This window comes from Lithobates pipiens, unplaced genomic scaffold (assembly GCF_037356315.1).
Source record: "Lithobates pipiens isolate NorthernLeopardFrog02 unplaced genomic scaffold, aLitPip1_a1.2 Scaffold_8, whole genome shotgun sequence".
NCBI classification, from domain to species: domain Eukaryota; kingdom Metazoa; phylum Chordata; class Amphibia; order Anura; family Ranidae; genus Lithobates; species Lithobates pipiens.
The window spans coordinates 238,604,328-238,618,219 of NW_027507903.1; the positions used below are offsets into that span (position 1 = coordinate 238,604,328).

Here is a 13,892-nt window from a genome sequence, read left to right on the forward strand (position 1 = left end):
ATAATACCCTCATTTACATACCAATTCCATTATAACATCATCACATATTACTTTTAAAAAGAAATCTAATTAAAGAATAATTTATAAAATAATGAAGTTAATATTAATATGGGCTTTAACATCTAGACTCCGCACATATCCGTCCATGGTGACCTGAGATTGTGTGTCGAGTATGTGCTCTGAGCACACTGACCAAGCTATCGCTGACAGCTCTCGTTCACACCTTCTGATAAGGAGCCAGCAGGATGAATTCACACTCATGCAACTGCTGTGAGAGAAAAATAACAGTGGTTACAGAGAAGCTGCTAATACATTCATTTCTCAAACGCCACATGTTTATGTATGACTAATAACGATAATATATAATTTTTTTTAGAGAAAGCTTTTTTAGAGTTTGCTTTTGGTGGAATTTAACCACTTCAATACAGGACAATTTCCCCCCTTCCTGCCCAGGACAATTTTCAGCCCTGTCACACTTTGAATGACAGCTTATCACATGGTAAAAAGCCTCCGTCAGAGGCTCCTTACCACGATCGGAGATTCGGTGTGTCAGACCACACCACCAATCACCATGCTGCACACCCCCAAGGGTGCGCGCTGGTTTGTTATCCTGAAAGACATCATATGATGTCCAGTCAGGATAAGGGAACCACCGCCCGGCCGTCATCCTGCCAGAAAGTGGTTAAAATCGAAAACATATTTATGATCTTTTTCAGAAACTAGAAATCTTGCATGCGAAAATTATCATTAACCAATATTGAAGTACAAAAACGTTTAATTTTAATAAAATATTATCAAATAAATCACAAGAATTTTGAATGCATATTTTCTCAGTACAGTTCAGTTTCAGGTGGAACTGAAGCAGCACTGTTAACCAGTAGCTGATTAGAAACAAAGAAAACCTCTCTACCCCAACTACTGTATATACAGTAGTGGCTTTGTGTTTCTTTGCTACAGTCAACCATTTCCAGTGCAGATTCAATGCTACTAGAATGCCCATTGTTTGTAAGTAAACTGAAGTCAGCGTGCATAGAAAGACAAGAACTGAAAGTGAAGTCAACAGGATAATCACAATTATCAATACAAAATGTACTTTTTTTGTACTTGTAACCATTTGACCCAACAAGCAGACGAGAATTTGGAAACAAAGCTAAAATGCATATTGTGCACTAGATTAACTGAATGATACTAATGACCAGTGCAGGTAAAATAAACAAGCCATCAATGGTCAGTACCAAACTGACATATCAGTAAAGCCGGCTATACATGGATTGAAATTCAGCCGACCATCCAAATTTAAATCCATGCATGGGTAGCATGGTTGTATAGAAATGGACCTACCAATTGACTTCTGTACAGTTACCCTGCCAATTTTTTCCCAACTGATCAGTGCCAACAGCTATAGCGAGCACCACTGATCGGTGTATTCTGATGGTGGAGAAGTCTCCCCAGCTCAGCAGGACAAATTCCTCCATCCACATTGAGTGTGTGAATGGTGGAATTCAGTTGGGAAATAAGCAGAATGGAAAAAAAATTACTAATGTATGGGCTGCCTTAGACTCCCCTTCAGAATCAACAGATATGGGGTTTATTTACTAAAGCTAGAGAGAGAAAAATTGGTCACAATTCTGCAGAGAAACCAATCAGCTTCCAAGTTTTATTGCTAAAGCTTAAAGGAGTTGTAAAGACAGAAGTTTTTTTTTTTTTATCTTAATGCATTCTATGCATTAAGATGAAAACCCTTTTGTGGGTAGCAGCCCCAACCCCCCCCCCCCCCACCACCCCCTATTTACTTACCTGAGCCCCTTCTGTCTCCAGCAATGTCCATGAATGTCTAAGCCGTCCAGGAAACTCCTCCTGATTGGCTGAGACACAAACGGTGCCACTGGCTCCCACAGCTGTCAAAGTCAGTCAGCCAATCAGGGGAGAGAGAGCAGGGCCGGGTCGGGGCTCCGTGTATGAATGAATGCACAGAGCTCTGACTCGGCTCGGGAGCCCCCATAGAAAGTTGCTGGCTGGGGGGGCACTCAATAGGAGGGATGGGCCAGAAGCAGCAAAGTGGGACCCGAGAAGAGGAGGAGCGGGGCTGATCTGTGCAAATCCAATGCAACAGAGCAGGTAAGTATAACATGTTTGTCGTTTAAAAAAACGTATTAAGACTTTACAGTCACTTTAATTAAACAAGCTGAGGTGAGAAGCTGATTGGTTTCTCTGCAGAATTGTGACAAATTTTGCCTTCTCTAATTTTGTCACTTTTGTGTTATGCACCAGAAGTAGGTCATTCTGCTTTTTCATGTTGCCACATATGTTCCACAGAAATATAGTATAAAACACAAACAGATTCGAAAAGTAAAATTGTTGTTTAGATATACAAATAATTGCAAGTATTAGTAACTATGTCCACCAATAAACATTGAGAAAAAAAAAATTAAAAGATCATGTAAAGCGTACTTACTACAACACCACTCCTAGTAATGGCTTCACGATAGGTGAAATTGCATACAGCCCATGCAAGATAGTATGTAGACATTAAAGGTGTTTGTGAAAAATGATCAGTAACCCATCCACCTTCTTCATAAACAGAGGTCTCCACTGGCATATTTGACAAAGACATGTAGGTAGTTTGATGCTTGATGCTTATTTTGAATGTTGCCTTATAAATAGGTTCATCGAAGCAGGGGAAAGCCTTTCTGGCATGAATTGGAGAAAACTGCGTCACTCCAAGCAGCCTACAGAGAAGAAAAAAAAAATATATATATATATATGATTAACGCACTAACCTGTTGCACATTTGTCATATAACTAAAGCAATCATAGATATTCATGTCTTGCTGGATCGCTACCCATAACTTGATATAAATGTAGCTGCTGTAACCTCACAGCATTTAGAGCCTAACTTCAGACCTCCTCCTCTTCTGGATTCCACCATTTTGGACCACTCCCCTTTTATTTAAACTACATACCCTTTCCAGGTGTCCTCAGTCCAGTCATGTCGCCTAATGGATCCTCTTCTGGAGGTGGGATCTGAATGCTGCCATGTAATGATGTGGTGCAACTCTCTACAGCATTCATTTTTGAATCCAGGCTAGCCTAAAGACGTGCCCTCAAGGCCCTGGGCTCACTGGAAATGGTTTGAATGAGGCTGGGTATCAAACAACTTGGATTGGGACCACCACTAATTTGCAGGGGTAACTCTGAGGTGGGACAGTGCTGGAGATTAGATCATTATTTCATACAGAAATGCTTTTCATTTTAATAGCTGCTTTTTAAACAAGCTGAAGTTGGGCTGCAAGTGAGAATCCCTGATTAGTCCATGTCGTTATGTCTGCAAAACTGTATTTGTTTACACAAAGCCCATTTCCTTTCAGTATACGAGAATTTGAGATATCCCATGGAAATAAACATAGATAGAAGGTTTGAAATCTGATTTTACACTTTAAAGTTAGTCTTGTATGTTACAATTATACTCTTAGACTGACACATCATTGCTGCAAAGGAAACATTGTGATTAAAAACTATATAAAGGCAGTGCCTAATTTTCCTACCCTTTTTCTTTGCGGCACACTGTAATTTTACTACACTGTAATTTTGCAGAACACCTGGGTTTTACTTTTACTATAAAACACACACACAGTCATGTTTGGGGGAAATTGTTATTCAAAATGCTAGTTTAAACCCAGTCACTAAAATCTCATATAAGATTTAACAAGTTGATGTACTTTCAAAGGTCATTTTCCAAAATTTGAAATCTGTAGCCTTAGTTAAAAAATACAGAATGTTACTTCCATGAAGATCCTTCTTCCGGCACTTCCTATTATATCATGACAATGCTCTGTTCCTGTCTTCTCATTGTGTTCCTGCATAGCCACCCAATTGCACAGCCGTCTGATGGAGATTTTAGGTGGCTGTTTCAACTTACATTACATAGGCATGTTCTACTGTTATCACCAAGAAACCTATCCTGAAAAAAATCATACACCATTGCTAGAGTGAATTTTTAATGCCACACATGACCAGTGGGAAGCAGACCCTCAGCAACTATTGAAGGTCAGTTACTGCTTTATCAGATGTAAAGCCCTGCCACTGGCCGTGGATTTTTGGGCTATAAGACTGTTCCCGAGAGCCATGATCAACACCACTTTCAAGTCTTTTTATGGGTGGTGTTTTAACAATAAATGTGAAACTTTTAAGAGATCCACATACTTTCTCCTTATTTACTTAAATTTTTCCTATTTTCATTGACATGAATAGGGCTCTGCTTTTTCTGGATTCCTGAAACAATGGAAGAACTAAACACATTTGTAAAGTGCACCACTCTGCTTTATTAACCTCCCTGATGGTATGATTATTTCGGATTTTAGGTGCTGAAAGCGGTACAATTATTTTGCATGAAAATTTGGCGTTTTATATTGTAGTCCTGTAATTCTTAGGAATAACTCTCTTAAATCTGTTCAAACCAGAGTCTAGCAGACATCCCGGGTATGATAAAGTTTGAAAAATGAAATCATAAATTATAATATAATAAATAACTATAAATAATTATACCAAATAATAATATAACAATAATACAAATTATTCAATAATGTAATCAAATCAAAAACACCGAAATTTGATCAGTTGCAGAATTGTCACTGTCATTACTTTTCAATATTTGATGACGGATCTCCCCACAAATCGCTATCCCTCAATTCTGCGAGTGATTCTAATTTATTATCGCTGTTTTCTAGCTGGCCTAAAATAATTTTTGATGTAAAGTGACAGTTTTGGTTGCTATGGACAATCTCCAGTTTCCTGGCATAAAGAACAGTTTTTATATTATAAAACTGCATGCAGGACACTGGACAGACCACTAGGGACAAAGGGGATGTGAAATAATTACATACAGCAATGTAATCTGTAAGATTACAGTATACTGTATGTAATGTGTGTGTTTCACTTTGTGAATTTGGAGCCGATCTCCATCCCTGTGTGCCGCAACGCTCGCAGGGAATGGAGATCGGCTCCATGATGAATCAAGCGGAGGACGAGCCGCTTGTACAGCGTGGGGACATCGCTGGATCCAAGGGAGAAGGTAAGTAAACCTCCTCCTGCATACAGCGATGCGGTCCCGAGTCTGGCTCGGGGTTACCGCTTTTGGTACAAAACTTCCACCCCGAGCCAGACTCGGGAATTCCGCCAGGGGGGTTAAATATGCTAATTTTCAAAGTAGATGTATGGCTGTGGTAACGCCATACTGCTGCTTTATAATTGGACCCCTAAATATCATTCAGTTAGGGTTTGCATCTGCTTTGAAGAATTAGTTCACCTATATGCTGTGGGCAGAAATATCTAAAGTATTGCCTCTTTATCTGTAGAAACATTGCAGGACATTAAAAGCAGCCTCAGTGCTTTGATGGCCACATAGGCTTGTTTACAGGCTAGGGCTGCTGATAACATTAATTAGCCAGTCCCAGTACCTAGGATGAGTAGCGGAAATTGAGTCTCCATCAAGACAGACAATGAAAGTGCCTGACACAGAGTTCACCTCTTCATTCTTAGCTCAAAATGTAATGTGGCTCAGTTTATGTGCATATTATTTTGCAAAAAATCATGTACTGGAAATTGGCTTTAGAAAGACAGTCAAAACTGCTCTTTCTAGGAGATTCAGGCTATGAATAAGACTGCATTCATTTCCACCTTGCAAGCACAAACAGAACAGCCTTCTCTCTCTCTGAGATTTCTTTTCTCCCCTTCCTTGTAAACAGTGTGTTCCATTGACCTATCTCAGGTAACAATTTAATGTGACTTTGAGTGAGCACTGAAAATGTCCTCATTTCACAGCTTTATTTTTATGCAAATCATGTATTTTCATTCATATGATATTAAATGAGAAAGACACCATAGCTGCCACACTGCTATATATAGCTTTAAATGATGTAAAAAAAAAAACATGGAGATCTGACTTTTTGAAGAAAAGTAACAAAATGTAGCAAGGCAAAAATATCAAGGTCGGTTATCTGTATTCAGAGGTACTCAGGGTATGTCACACCAATTAATCTGAAGCCATGTTCAGCTATCCTAGAAATGTCATGCCATATGTTCACTGAAAGTGCCCCAATTTATTTCCTCTGTATAACACAATTAAAAATCTATTGACAGTATCACTGCATACTATTACTAAACACTGTATAGTTTATTCAGATTTGAGGTTAAGAAAGGCCACTATTTTACAAGTTAATGAGAAAAGATATTGGTTACTGTAATATGGGATACTGATTGTGATTGCAGCTTTCCTTCACAGAATATAAAAGGGAACTCCAACTAAACACACTATTAAAATATGCATAGGCCAATTGATTCAGCTTCTAAAATATTAGTAGTAAATCTTGTTATTCACATATCCATGCCACACTGCATAGCCAGGGGCATGACACCACTATCCTTACTGCAGCTTCCTTTGCCACTTGCTCGCTTGTTAGACTGTAAATGAGCATCTTCACATTTCTGAAGTGCTCCCTCTGCTCCCATTCTACTCTAATTGCCATGCAATAGAGCCTAGCTGGCTCACAGTGCATAACCTCCTGCGTTTACTTTTTAAAAATATATACAGGGCTAACTTTTTTTTATATTTGCCTGAAATTTAACTTTAACTGCATTCTACACCTTAGTTATATATATAACGCCTTAGTAGGGATATAAATGTGATGAACCATAACTTTCCAATTAATTCCAAAGGTTATTGGGAAGGAGGGGTCTTGATAGTAATTTCTGGCCATTTTTAGGGCTAACAAACAAGCCATTGTCAGGAATAGACATGGGGAGCTCTGTACTGCCACTGGCAACATGTACTAATGCACCCTAAAAACTTGACTGCACAAGGGAAGACAAGTCTTTTGTGGCAATGCCTTTAAATTACAGGTTTGAGGGATGTAAGTGGGGTTTGGAACAGTGCAATTTTCACAGACAGCCTCAGAGAGAGTATACTCAGTTTTTTTCATGAAAAAATCAATATAAAATAAGGACATGAAAACTCTCAAATATTACTATCAAATGTTTTAAGAGAATCCTCATAGCAAAAAAATAAATATAAATTTTAAACTGAAAAAAAGCAGTTTGCCATGAACAAGACAGCAGGTAAAATTGACTGCTGCCCTCAACCATAAACTAAAATTAGAGACAAAAAGGTCTCATTAAGAACAATAAAAAAAAAACCATTGGCAATAAAGGGGGTGATTGATTAAGGAGTTAGAAATCATAAGTAAAGCACAGTTTGTTATCTTTCCCTATGCAGTTTATCAGACTTCACTATCATCACCCTACAACAGCTTTTTAATACACTTCTACATGACTTCTCTAAACCCCTGATGTGAAGGCAGAGTGCTGCTTAATTTAAAATCACCTATATTGGCTCTACTAATCCTGCTGAGCATGGTTCAAAAGCCATGAAGTGTATTCTGGTTGGAAAAAAAAAAAAAACAGTCACACAAAATTGTTGGAATTGCATTTTTTAAATCAACAGGATTCCATGAAAGCACAAATTTGTGGTGATTCTGAACTTTATATTCTCTATTTATTTATTTTTTTCAATTGCTAGCAGGTAGGTTTTTATGTCAGAAAAGAGATTGTCTGTCTCTCTTGCCATAAAAAAAGCTCTTATCCTGCTAGCATATTTTTCTAATTGTACACTGAAAGCTACACATGCATAGCTCAGTGTAAAATCTTGGCATGCCATAAGTGTAAGAACAAAGTAATTATCATACTGTATGTGAGTGATTGGTCAATAGGAAAGTCTGAAGACTCTGGACATGAAAAAAGACTGGGAGAAGTTTAGAGGTTGACCAATATATCGGCCGGCCGATATACCGGCCGATATTTACCGTTTTTTAATTAATCGGCATCAGCCGATTGTGCTGATAAAAAGGCCGATTTAGAACAGCGTGACTTGGAAAGACTTCTGTAATAGAAGTCAGTGTAAGTTGCCTGAGTCGTCATAGAAACGACTTTCCTCCTCTCTGGGCAGTCTGCCAAGAAAAGAACAAAAATACAATGTTTACACTTGAATGAATGAAATCATCTTAGTGTGTAGAAGTTCTCAGTTTAACCATTTAAAGACTAAATCTTTTCTGACACTTGTTGCTTACAAGTAAAAATCCTGTATTTTCTGCCAGAAAATCACTTAGATCCCCCAAAAATTATATATATATATTTTTTTTAGCAGAGATCCTAGGGAATAAAATAGCGGTTGTTGCAATATTTTATGTCACACGGCATTTGCACAGAGGTCTTTCAAATGCATTTTTTTGGGAAACAAAAACACTATTTAAAAAAAAAATGTAAAAACAGTAAAGTTAGCCCATTTTTTTTTTCGTACAAAAGTTTTGACTACCTGTTTTTATTTAATATATAGTTTTTTTTTTTTTTTATCTAAATCATACATACAAGTAAACTGATTGGAGGTTTGTTTTGTTTAATAAATGTTTAAATGTAAGAAATTTTCTGTATCACTTATGAAGGCCGCTTTCACACTGGAGCGGGCAGGCGTTGATGGTAAAACGCTGCAAGTTTTAGCGGCTCTTTACCATCATTTTAGCGGCGCTATTTGGCTGCTAGTGGGGCACATAAAACCCAGCTAGTGGCCGAGGAAAAGGTTAAATGCGCCCGTGAAGCACCGCTGCCAAATTGCACTGAATGCGCTTCGGCAGTGGTGCCCATTCATATCAATGGGCAGGAGTGGTGGAGGAGCGGTATACACCACTCCAAACGTGCTGCTTGCAGGACTTTTTTTAACCTCCCTGGCGGTACGATTATTTCGGATTTTAGGTGCTAAAAGCGGTACCATTATTTTGCATGAAAATTTGGCGTTTTATATTGTAGTCCTGCAATTCTTAGGAATAACTCACTTAAATCTGTCCAAACCAGAGTCTAGCAGACATCCCGGGTATGATAAAGTTTGAAAAATTAAATCATAAATTATAATATAATAAATAATTATAAATAATTGTACCAAATAATAATATAACAATAATAAAAATTATTCAATAATGTAATCAAATCAAAAACACTGAAATTTGCTCAGTTGCAGAATTGTCACTATCATTACTTTTCAGTATTTGATGACGGATCTCCCCACAAATCGCTATCGCTCAATTCTGCGAGTGATTCTAATTTATTATCGCTGTTTTCTAGCTGGTCTAAAATCATTTTTGATGTACAGTGACAGTTTTGGTTGCTATGGGCAATCTCCAGTTTCCAGGCATAAAGAACAGTTTTTATTATATAAAACTGCATGCAGGACACTGGGAAGACCACTAGGGACAACGGGGATGTGAAATATTTACATACAGCAATGTAATCTGTAAGATTACATTATACTGTATGTTTACTGTTTGTTTCACTTTTTGAATTTGGCGCCGATCTCCGTGCCCGTGCGTCGCAACGCTCGCAGGGCACGGAGATCGGCGATGTGATGCATCGAGCGAGACACGGCTCGCTCGTACAGCGGGGAGACAACGCTGGATCCGAGGGAGAAGGTAAGTAAACATCCTCCTGGATCCAGCGATGCAGTCCCGAGTCTGACTCGGGGATACCGCTTTTGGTATGAAAAATCCACCCCGAGTCAGACTCGGGAATACCGTCAGGGGGTTAAGATCCTGCCAGCGCATCGCCTTAGTGCCCGTTCTCACTACCGCGACTTGTCAGGCGACTTAGTCGCCTGACAAGTCACACTCCGTTCTGTACTATGGAACCGTTCTAATAGGAGCGACTCAAGTCGCTCCGACTTAGAAAAAGGTTCCTGTACTATTTTTGGGGCGACTTCAGGCGACTTGCATTGACTTCTATACAGTCGTCGTTTTGCAAGTCGCTGCTGAAGTCGTGTGCAGGTCGCTGCAAGTCGTGTCGCCCCTGTGTGAACGGGCACTCAGTGTGAAAGGACTCTGTCTTTCACACAGACTGCAGGGGAGCTGTTTTGCAGGCACTTTACAGGCGCTATTTTTAGCCCAAAAGCGCCTGAAAAATGTCCCAGTGGGAAAGGTGTGTTAGATTTTATGAGATCAAGGGGGATTAAAAATAAAAAAATAAAAAATAAATCGGCCTAACATATCGGCCCAAAAAATCGGCATCATATATCGGCTATCGGCCGCCATGATTTCTAAATATCGGCATCGGCCAGAGAAAAACCCATATCGGTCGACCTCTAGACCTCTAGAGAAGTTAGCAGTGGAATCAACAGAATTTACTTGAAACTTGGAAAAGTCTTTGAAAGCTTTGGGTTCTAGCAAAATTAACAAAAAAATAGCCTGAGAAAACTTACAAAAAACAATTGAGCACCTAAATTAAGAATTTCAAGACAAACTGTATAGCATAACTGTATTTTCACTAAAGTGTATACATTTTTTCTTGCCACAGCATACCCTGGCAAAATGCCAACATTATGGGTTCCCATAAGTCTTATTTATGAAAATACAACATGCAACTTATGGGCTTTATGTACATTTTGTAATGCTAGCAGTGAGGATGAGTTACTAAAACTGGAGAGTGCAAAATCTGGTGCAGCTGTGCATGGTAGCCAATCAGCTTCTATCTTCAGCTTGTTCAATTACGACTTGGTAATAAAACATGGAAGCTGGTTTGTTTCAATGCAGAGCTGCACCAGATTTTGTACTGTTTTGTACAGTTTTAGTAAATAAACCCAGATATGTCAGTTATGAAATTGGTAATGCACCATCAGACTGAAGAAGTGAGCTGAGGAGTAGTGTGCAGTATAGAGTTGGTTTTGAAAGCCATGGGAAGCAATCAAGGAAGGAGGTATAGGGGCCCAAGGACAGAATATTAAGGGACCCCAACAATAAGAGGAAAAGGAGAAGAGATGGAGTTGTAGGTAACACTGAAGTGGTTAGATAGATAGGAGGTGAACCAGGAAAGAACAAAGTATTGGGGACCAAAGGAGTGAAGTTTAAGGGGGAGGATCAAAAAAATTTTTGATTTAATTTTTTTTTGGGGGGTAGCAACCTTTTACAGGCATACCCCACTTTTAAGTACACAGTGGGGTTTATTTACTAAAGCTGGAAAGGGCAAAATCAGGCTCACTTCTGCATAGAAACCAATGAGCTTCTAACCCCAGCTTGTTCAATTAAGCTTTGGTAATAAAACCTGGAAGCTCATTGGTTTCTATGCAGAAGTGAGCCTGATTTTGCACTTTCCAGCTTTAGTAAATAAACCCCATTGTGTACTTAAAAGTGGGGTATGCCTGTAGTTACTTTTAATACCATGATGTCCTCTAATAAAAGTTGAACAATTCTGACTATTCACACATGAGTGTGCAAGCTGTTAAACAAGTAAAAGAGTTTTATTTTCAACTACATTTGCCATTACCAGGTAATCTAAAATGATTTTCTCTTATCTGTGCACAAACCTAAATAGAAAGTTGGATATTTTTGTCTATAGCCTTTTTTGGTCCATTCTACAAAGATATGACAAATCACATTTATATTCACCAATACCAGATTGTTAGTATAATGTTAGATTATTATTAAAATAGAAAAAAAAGTAATATCAGTAAATCCATCACAATACTATTGCAAATAGTTCAACACAACAAAAAAGGTGACATCTGGAAATTATATTTAGAATGCGGAAAGAAAATGAGAAATTTTGTCTATCATACAGAGCCATAATAAGCCTGGATTTAATTTGATTAGCAGCATCAAATCCAAAAGAAACTGCATTTTGACCTTAAGCTACTCTATTAGTACAAAAATCCATATTTAGCCTGCAACCAGTTGAAGATTCATTGCTTATTCCTGAATCAGCATGTTAGCTCAGAAATAAAAAAAAAATCACTTCAGTACATAAAAAGTCAGGCTCTTGCCAGAGTTCTATTTCCTGGTTTTATATATCTCTCTAAAAAGCAAGGTTCTGTTCTAGATTTATATAAAATAGCACGTGCTTTGTACATTGTACATTATTTTTGAAACTATAAAATATATACATACTTTATAATTAAAATAAAATATGCATTAAAAGAATAAATCATTAGAATCCACTGAGGAGGAAAAAAAAACTGTTTTATAAATTAAGCCAAAAATACATTATGTTAAGGGATTGTACCAACAGTTCATCACTAAAGAGGAACGAACCAATTTTTTAAATTGCTATGCCTTAGATTTCTAAGAAGCAGACCCAAATCTTTACAGCATGCATTTTGTGTAGTACAGGTGATTCTGGCTACAGTAGAGTGCATATGAAAGCAAATTTGGACAAATGGGTCCTCTAGATTCAATAAACCATGACCATACTTTTCTTCAAACTCTAAAATTGAAACTTTTCCAGAGAAATTCACAAAGTGGATAATGCCAACAGGGAACAGCAAGCCAAGTCATGAAACTAGTTAACAAAGTAAGATCAACTTTCAAGTAAAGTTAACAAAGTAGGTCAAACCAAGATGGAGCAGCAAACTGGTATTCCAGGGCACAAAGAATGTCACCTATGAAACACACTAATAAAAAAGAAAAAATATGAAGTAAACCAAGTCAGGACTGTAGTTTATAAAGAAAAGAACTGATATTTTTTGGGAGAAAGAATATTGCAGCTGCTTAGGCATGGGTGGTGACAAGATATAGCGCTGTGCATGTGTGGGGCTCAGAAGCATGGCACTTGCCCTTGTACCACTAGGGGCACTCATCCTAATGTTTGGTCTGTCCTTGTGAAGAGGACAGGATGGAGCTGTGAAAACTATTAAAAGCATTTGGGGCAGTCTTTACTCCATGCACAAAACCAACTCCACCTCCTTTCCATCCATTGGGTCTGGGTGAGTCCAGTGGAGGCCTCCAGTATTGTAATATACTCATCTATACTTATGTAAACATGCTTATAGAAGAGTAAATTACTGCACTCAAATGAAACATTTTCTATTTTTGTTTTACTGCTTTGTACTCAACGCTGTATTGCTGATCTTTACTCAGCTGTGTGCAATGTCCCATAGACAACAATGCATTTAATTTCAGATCAGTAAAAAAATGCAACATTTATTACTCCCGTGTATAAGAGGCCTTAAGCGTATTGAGACCTAAGTTGTTGTAAAGGGATTAACAAATTAAAAAATAACAATCATGTTATATTTGCCTGCTCTGTTCAGTGTTTTTGCACAGAGCAGCCTCAACCCTCCTCTTCTGGGGTCCCTAGTCAGCGCTTCTTCCACCCTTCTGAATGCCTACATAGCTCTTGCTATGGGGGCTTTTAAAGCAGGCTCAATTTCAAGGCACGCTCTGTGTGTTCATTGACACAAAACACAGCTCAGACCCACCCCCTGCTCACTACTTACAGGCTACGAATACCAGCAGCAGAAGCTAGAGAGCAGAGAGAGATGCTGCTCTTGGGCACAGAACTGGATCAAGATCAGACTCAGGGGAGCATAGGGAGGGTTGTATATAGTGTATACTGGGCTATCCAAAAATAAACTTGCAGCAGCAACTTATTCTGTCATTATTCCAAAAGTAAAGTTGCACTATATTTGTGACATATAAGTGAAAACAGCAATGCTGTAAGCAGAAAGTCCACACAGTGATGTAAGAAACAATCCCACGGTGTGCTGCTAATCGCTGGAAAAGGGTGTGAATTCCAAAAGGAAAAACCTCCATCTAGTAAATTTGCCACTTATCAGCTCCTTAAACCTCCTAATACTGAATTCCTATTCAGTATTAAATGGTTTGTCTCAACCCTGCAACTGATGCATTTGAAAAGGCCTAAAAAATGTAAACTAATGCAGCTATCACATCTAAGAATGCTGAAATACATTAAATTTGGGTTTAAAGTGGTTGTAAACCCTTACAAACCACTTTGACCTACAGGTAAGCCTAGATTAAGGCTTACCTGTAGGTCCAAGCAATATCTCCTAAACCTATATGGTTTAGGAG

The 13,892-nt window shown here is 38.3% G+C and overlaps 1 protein-coding gene across 1 annotated transcript in view; it reads right to left on the bottom strand.

The window, feature by feature from the left end:
• The window catches only part of TRHDE (thyrotropin releasing hormone degrading enzyme), a 1,116,537-nt gene that overhangs the window by 963,098 nt on the left and 139,547 nt on the right, over nucleotides 1-13,892 (bottom strand). Inside the window, exon 2 of the mRNA XM_077468366.1 lies at nucleotides 2,456-2,729. Coding sequence (XP_077324492.1) covers nucleotides 2,456-2,729 — 274 coding nt within the window. The remainder of the gene's footprint in view (nucleotides 1-2,455; nucleotides 2,730-13,892) is intronic.